Below are 8,096 nucleotides of genomic sequence, written 5' to 3'. Positions count from 1 at the left end.
TTACGGCTTACCACTGGCTCCGCTGGGTATGCCCGCGGCCCCTTGAGCCGAACGTTTGGGTTTGGTCGCTACTTAAATGAGGCTCACATTACGAAGATACTTAGTCAATTGCGACGTACCACTGCCCGACGCGCGATGCGACTTCTTCTCGGTGGCTACCAAATTGCTTCCGCTGCGTCCGCCGGTGGCCTGTTGAGCGTCTTTGGTCGCACGTTTGGGTTCGGTCGCTAAGTGAGTCTCACATGACGAAGATACTTAGCCTTAGCAACATACCTCTGCCCGACGCGTGACGCGACTTTTCCTCGGTGGCTGCCAATTTTTTCCCTACGCCTCCGCTGCGTCCGCCGGCGGCCTGTTGGGCGTTTTTGGTCGCACGCTTAGGTTTGGTTGCTAAATGAGGCTGGCATTACAAAGATACTAACTCAATTGCGACGTACACTGCACCCACGCATAAGGTTCCCACGTGACCCCTCGTGGGAAAGGACCGCGAAATTCAAATTAGGTAGTACTTACGCCCGTGTCAGCTGTTTCAGGCGCATAATAGATACTTACTCCAACTTCTATCCGAAGGATTAGTTGATCACCTGCGTGTCTTCCGCGTAATCTTGATAGATTCCTCAAAACCATGTTTCCTCGTTTCTTGCCGTCGATCCATTTGCAACTACCCGATGTCTTCTACAGAATCGCTACTTTGTCTCACCTCTAAAAATTGGTCAAGCCGATTTTCTCTTCGTCGCTCCGTTGGCTTTCAGTTTCGCTTCGAAAAATGGTTGCTAAGTGCGTTTTCTGGAGTCCACGCTTGTTTTCGCGATTCGCCGCATGCGCGAAAACACACAGAAGACAAAGCAAAACAAATTGGTCTAAGCGATTTTGCCTTGCTTGCGTCGTTTTTGAGTTACGGCCCTCCGAATGGTCGCATAGGGTGTCGTCATAAGCGCGCTGCCCCTAAAAATTTCGAATACATTTTTTGTTCCGTCGTGAAAGCTGTTAAGCTGTACGCCGGGGCCGACAAAGTCGCCAGAAAGGTCCCCGTCGTGCTGGAATGGGACCACCACAACCAGCACGACCGAAACGCCGTCTACGTCTTCGCGATGTGCCGCGGCCATCGAAAGATGGCCGGGCATCTGGCAAAAGAGGACGCCGCCAAGCTGGGACCATTTCTGAGAAACGGGAAGCTAACGGCGGAAGGGTAAAAGCTCACTCGTGTCACTAAATTGATTAGATGGACGTAATTCCTCTTTACAGAGAATTTTCGAGCGGCGCGTACGCGACCACGAGCCGGTCCTATCAGCATCGTGTCGCTGACGTCGTCGTCAATGTCTGCGGGAAAAAAGAAGATATTTAACAGTTTTCTAAAATAATTAAGTGTTAAGTATATTTATCAAAATAAATGTATTGTACGAAAAGCAGTTTTTTGCGAGACCGAGGGTTGGGTCACTAGACGCCACCGTTCGAACGCTCAGGAATTGCACCTGACCATTCCTCGTCCACTGACATGTAAATCAGTGGAACTGCATACGGCAGTGTCTCTAGCTGTGTAACCCAGATAAACGAATGTCGTTTTAACCAAAACGATGATGTCCTATAGACGATTTCGACCCGTTTCCTTACAGCACCCCATCACCGTGACTTTGTGCAATTGTTACGATCGTTCTAAAGGTTCTCAGAACCCCAAAGTTCATTCAAATTGTTGACAATATACCTCAAAGTGCAACTGTATTGCCCAAAATCATTACTGGTTTCTAACCGTCAAAATCGAGACGATTTTCTGCTAAGCACCTCTATTGGCAAATTGCAAAATTGCCTTTAATCTGGTGATTATGAATGACAGACGATCTTGGGCAAGACAGTTGCACTTTGACGTTTATAGTCTAATATTCGAATAGACTTTGGAGATCTGAAATCCTTTCAAACAATCATAACAATTGCACAAAGTCGCTCGCTGAAGAGAAACGGGCCAAAATCGTCGTAAGCAACCTCGTTTGATAAAAACGACAAAGGGAAATTAATTCGTAGTCAGTTCCAAACCTTGCCAATAAATTAGAAGGCTCTGCAGCTTTCAGATTTGGAGATATCGATAATTATTTGACAGAGGTAACAAGCTGGTGAGGGGGCGTGGCCGTGTCACGCATCATGCGTCACAATGTACACTACCATGCGTGCGTTTCTTATCCCTATTGTCTAGTATCCCTGGTAGGATCATCATCGTTGTAAGGTAGCCAAAGAAGAATGTTTATTGGCGCCAAATATCAACTACTTAGTACCCTATACCGTCACATCTCCCCTCCTAAAAAAAAATCACGCAACAAAACTCAACACAACGTAGGCGAGAACAGGACACCACACAAACATCACGGGTACTGAACAACAAAATCCTGCAAGTAGCTCGGGGGGCGACGATTGCGCTTCGGCCGAGACTGTGGCCCGGGCGGAGGAGACGGAGTAGACCGAGGAGAAGGAACGGGTTCCGGAGACGAAGATCGACGAGAGGAAGGCTGTGGGAGAGAAGATGACGACGAGAGAGAAACTGACGACTGACGGGTGCGTCGCCGATGGCGACGGTTGCGTCGCAGATGGCGACGGTTCCGTCGGAGATGAGAGCCATCCGGCGTCTCCACCCCCACGTAGGAGCGTTGAGGAAGTATTGCCACAACCGTGCCATAGCCCCATGGAGCGGACGTCGTCGGCGGCTGAATGCGGACAGCGTCATTTAACTGCAGGGGAGGAAGATCTTGTGCCTGGCGGTTGTAGTAGTAGGCCTGTTTAGCTTTTGCCTCGGCGACAGCGGCTTGAGTCGAAGGTGAAACCGAAGGGGCCAGAAGAGAATGTGCCGTCGGCAGCAGAGTACGCGTACGACGTGAGAGAAAACGCTGGGAGGGGCTCACGGTCATACCCTCGGTAGGAGAGTTACGCCACGCAAGCAGCGCTAGCCACTTGTTCTGACCGTCGGCTAGAGCCTTGCGCCATTGGCGCTTCACTGTGCGGACGGCGTTCTCAGATTTCCCATTTGATTGAGGGTATCCCGGGCTGCTGGTGACGTGAAGAAAAAACCAGTCCCTGGCAAATTCGCGAAACCGATGGGAAGAGAATTGCGGTCCGTTGTCGGTGAAGAGAACGTCTGGGATGCCATATTGAGAAAATTGCTCTTCTAGCACAGCGATGACGTCATGAGAGTGCGTTTCGGCAAGAGGGCAAACGAGAACGTAGTTGCTGTAGTAATCCACCAGGAGGAGATATTCGTCGCCATCGAAATGAAAGAGGTCGGCCCCAACCTTCATCCAAGGCCGGGTTGGAACTGAGTGAGAGTGCAGGGATTCTTTTTGCTGGCGGACGTCAAAGGAACGACAAATGTCGCACGCAGTCAGCACATCCCGCAGCTGCGAGGTAAATCCCGGCCAGTAAAGAACATCCGACGCCCGGCGAATGCACGCATTGACGCCAATGTGAGACTTGTGTAGTCGCCGAATAATTGAAGGGCGAAGCACCGGCGGAATCAGAACGCGTTCGCCGTAGTAAATTATCCCGTCGTAAACGGTGAGTTGCGCATGGACGGAGTAGTAGGGCTTTGCCGGATCAGGAACGGCCGCCTTGGAAGTTGGCCACCCCGAGCGAATAATGCTGATGAGAACTTGCATCGAAGCGTCAGCTTGGGTGCAGTCACGGATTTCGGCTAGAACCGGACTAGATATGTCGTCGGCGTGATGATCCGCCGAGAGATCCGTGAGGAGGTGAACCGATTGAAGCGTGGAAGGGTCCCGAAGGAGAGCGCGCGAGAGTGTCCGCCAGGTGTAGCTCGGAACCCTTGCGATACTCCACATGAGTGTCATAGCTGAGCAGATGAAGAAGAAGACGTTGTAGACGACGCGGCGCGTTGTGAAGGGGCTTTCGGACAATTGTTTCCAGTGGCTTGTGTTCGGACTGAATGTGCACCACTCGACCGTACGTGTACTGATAAAAATGTTCGAGACCGAACACAATCGCCAATAGTTCCTTTTCGATCTGCGCGTAGGCCTGCTGCGGTTGTGTCATCGCAGCGCTAGCGTAGGCGATTGGTTGGCCATTCTGGAGAATCGCCGCGCCGAGACCCGTGTCCGAGGCATCGCATTGCGGAGAAAGTGGCTGTTTGGGATCGTAAAATCGCAGAACCGGTTGCGACGAGATAGCGTCTTTAATGCGTTGAAAACTTGCTTCTTCCAACTCCGTCCACTGCCACGGCGTGTCGTGGTGAGTGAGGCGACGGAGAGGAGCGCACAGATCAGCGAGATGTAGAACGAAACGTGAGAGGTAGTTGACAACGCCGAGCACGCGGCGCACGGCCGAAACATCGGCAGGCGGAAGCATTTTCTGAATTGCGGCGACTTTGTGCGGATGAGGCTCCAACCCAGCGGGCGTCAGGCGATTTCCCAGGTAGGCGACCGAAGAGACGCGGAGCTGGAGCTTGTCCAGATTAAGCTTGATACCGCGTGCGACACATCGGTCCAGAAAAGCGCAGAGCTTGTTGTCGTGATCTTTAGTGGCAACGGCATTATTGATCGTCCCCTTTGCCGACAATCAGGACGTCGTCTGCCACAACATAAACTCCGTCTAAACCTTCCAGACATTCGGTGAGCCGTCGTTGAAAGATTTGTGATTCCAAACGGAAGACGGTTCCAGCAGAATCGGCCGAACGGGGTGCCAAACGTTGTGAGAAGCCGCGAGACAGCGTCGAACACAACATGCCAAAACCCATTTCGAACGTCGGCTATCGAAAACACTTTAGCGTGAGCTAGTTCGGAGAGAACATCATCGAGAGTGGGCATGTGATAGTGACTCAGACGCAGAGCGCGATTCAAAGGCTTGGGGTCGAGGCAGACCCGAAGTCGCCCATTAGATTTCGGAACCGTAAGGCACGCAGACACCCAAGGAGTGGGATCGGTAACGCGCGAGACAACGCCTTGTGCCTCCAACCGCGCGAGCTCGTCTTGTAGCGGCTGCTTAATTGCAACGGGGATGCGACGAGTAGGAATTTGGGTTGGGGTCACCGACGTGTCGATATCCAGATGTTGGACGCCCGGAAACGCTCCGATAGCGTCGGCAAAAACTGCAGGAAAACGATCGAGAAGAATGTTCTTAGACAGAGAGTCCGCCGAATCGTCCCGCGTGGTAGCGTCGGCGTGATACAAAAATTCGCGGCGCACTTCAATATAGCCGAGTCGCTGGGACGAGGAAGAGCCCAAGATTGACAGCGGAGCGTCGCGGACAACGAGAAAACTGCCACGAAACCATGTAGGCGTATGCGGACGGCGCACGCGAAGGCTGCATTCCCCCACAGGTGCCACTTTGGAGCGGTCGTAGAGAAGAAGAGTGCGTGTTGTCGTCGTGACAGGCGTATCCGGTGGGAGATCGCATTCCCGAATGATGTCACAGTTGGCGCCGGAATCGAGCTGGAAGCGCACGCTCTGTCCGTTGACATCCACAGTTGCTATCAACTTCTTCGGAAACGCGGATGAGGCCGTATCGTCGCCGAGCGCGTGAAGCGAATCTTGTTCAGGATCCGTAATGACGAGTAGTTGCTCTTCGACGTCGTACGACCTCGTCGTCCTCATCGGCCTCTTCGATCTGCTGAACCTGATCGCGTCGGCCGAGGCGCTTCCGACACACGCGAGGAAAATGATCGACCCCGCCGCAGCTAGAGCATTTGTTACCGACCGCCGAACAGTGCTTGCGTCCATAGATATGGTTTAGACCACAGTAGTGGCAGTCGATGCGTCGCGGTCGAGACGTAGTGTCGCGAGGGGCGTTATCAGTTTCATTCTTTCTCGCCGAAGGGGCGTTCTTGGGAGCATTCCCAGCCGGTGTGCTGCGCGTCGCGGCGCCGAGAGACGATGAGCGCACGACATGAAGCTCGTCGTCTACTGTCTGCTTCGGATTCGAAACTCGGCGCATCGTCTGCGCTTGGCTTGTGGTCTTCGCGTCGGCACGGCAGAGTGCGACGCACTTCTCGAGCGTGAGATCCTTCTTTGACTGCAGCCGCTTTCGCACGGATTCGCGCACGATGCCGTGAACGATGCGATCGCGAAGGAGGGCATCTTCCATAGAGCCGTAATCGCAGCGACGCACGATGGCCTTTAGATCCGTAAGATACTCCTCAAAATCTTCAGAAGCGCCCTGGCGACGATCCAAAAATAGATAGCGCTCGTAGATGACGTTGGTTTCGCCAACGCATTTGGCCGCGAAGAGGGCCAGAACACGATCGATCGATTTCTTGGCCGCGTCCGAGTCGAAGGGCAAACCGTTGAACATGCGGACGCCGAACGGACCGATAACGCTCAGGAGCATGGCGACCCGATACTCGGACGATTCCTCCGACAGACGCGTAACTATCGAGTACGCGTCCCACGCTTGACGCCATGTCCGCCAGGCGTCTTCGAGAGTATCGGTGCCGCGCACTTTGAACGGAGCCGGCGGAGGGACGCTCGTTGGCTGCACCAGGACGTGCGGCGAAGTCGCGGCGAGACGGAAAGATGGCGACGCCGACGATGTCGACGAAGGCAGTTGAGAGTCGTCGCTGGAGCGCGACGGCGTAGAAAGCATAGATGAGCGAGACAGAGACGACGCGGGAGGTCGCGGAGTGAAAGCGAGCGGACGGGAGTCGCGCGAGTGATCCATCCTGTCACCATGTCAGGTAGCCAAAGAAGAATGTTTATTGGCGCCAAATATCGAACGCATATGGGTGGAGGTGAATGGGCGAATAAATTATCCCATTAAATTAGCCCTAAACGAAATGAGTGACACCGGAGAAATAGACGTGGTCAATTCTCCAGTACATCAGTTTGTCGTGTCCTACGTAGCAAAGATGCTAGCAAGCCACGGAGCAGCTGTATTTATCGAAGCGTGGAACAATCATCGTATACCGCAAAAGGAAGTGCCACTTGAACTGATGCAGCAGCGTCTGCACGTGGGCAGACTTCCTCACGTTGCTATCCCGACATGCTCTGAAGCAGTTGCCGCCTACGAAACTCTTGGAGGTCGATTAACAAGACCGCGTCAGTACGGATTTGATCCACTGAGTTATTCTGCTATTCTGCAGCAAAGAAGAAGCGAAATATTTAGGAAGCGGTTTCCTTCTCTATCCGAAATATATGGCAATTTGGTTAACGGCAACTGCAATTTGTTCAAGGACTGCATAAGGTTTTTCACTTGTTGTCAATTCAATTGATGTAGAAACAAAACGAAAGAAATCGCGAGTGGCACAAATAAAGCAGCAAAATCAAATAACTGTAATGTGCAGTTTTCGCTACCTACTACCTACCTACCTACCTACCTACCTACCTACCTACCTACCTACCTACCTACCTACCTACCTACCTACCTACCTACCTACCTACCACCTACCTACCTACCAACTGGCCACAGGTGGAGTGAAGATGATCCAGTTTCCCGCGGCTGGACGAAAATGTATGCTTTGATCATTGTGGTTGTGTACGTGCAGTGGCCTTCAGGAAGACAGTGCGATTGCAATTGCGTCCTAGACTAAGACGGAAAGCAACATCTCCTCCTGAATATCAATGGACGCTACCTTATTCACTACACTTTCCTCTACCATTAGGTGCACTTGTTCATTGAGGGAAGAAAATCCACTGGCTGCTTTTCTGAGGTGCGTTTGGGAGTCGCTCACGCAACTAACCCCTAAGAAATATTTCTGCCTAGGGCAATTAAGCGTGATTTTGATATTTTTTCTCTATGGGAGCCTCCTTCCTGTCACATATTCCGAAAGGGATGGCTGTATTTTATACCGAGCTTGGTGACAGCCTGACGCACAGGAGGCATTTCAGCTGTGAAGAATGTGGTGACAATGACTGTCTGTGCAAACCTTGCGGACAATAGTGAACAATCCTTCACAAAAGGCATTGCTGTGTGGAATCAGGAGTAAAAACGCGGCAAATTTGCACAGAACTCCAAATCGTCGTCTTTGCATGGCAGGGTCAAGCAGCAAGGAAATGTCGTGCCAAACGTCGTCCAGTCTCCGAGCATTACCCGTGGAGTCGACCGGTGGAGGCAAGTCAAACTCATCCAAGACTTGATAATTGCGAAACTGCTGTGAGAGGCAATCCAAA

The 8,096-nt window shown here is 52.3% G+C and overlaps 1 protein-coding gene across 1 annotated transcript; it reads right to left on the bottom strand.

The window, feature by feature from the left end:
- LOC136189076 (uncharacterized) lies at nt 1-6,648 on the bottom strand. Its single transcript, XM_065976919.1, has 9 exons — nt 5,727-6,648; nt 4,716-5,668; nt 3,735-4,539; nt 1,244-1,320; nt 999-1,175; nt 900-945; nt 274-390; nt 120-227; nt 1-71 (listed from the first exon to the last, which is right to left on the bottom strand). The coding sequence occupies exons 1-9, from the start codon at nt 6,646-6,648 to the stop codon at nt 1-3; spliced, it is 3,276 nt and encodes a 1,091-aa protein (XP_065832991.1).
- Nucleotides 6,649-8,096: the final 1,448 nt, after the last annotated feature.

This window comes from Oscarella lobularis, chromosome 7 (assembly GCF_947507565.1).
Source record: "Oscarella lobularis chromosome 7, ooOscLobu1.1, whole genome shotgun sequence".
In the NCBI taxonomy this organism is placed as follows: domain Eukaryota; kingdom Metazoa; phylum Porifera; class Homoscleromorpha; order Homosclerophorida; family Oscarellidae; genus Oscarella; species Oscarella lobularis.
This window is presented reverse-complemented; position numbering and strand designations above follow the sequence as displayed.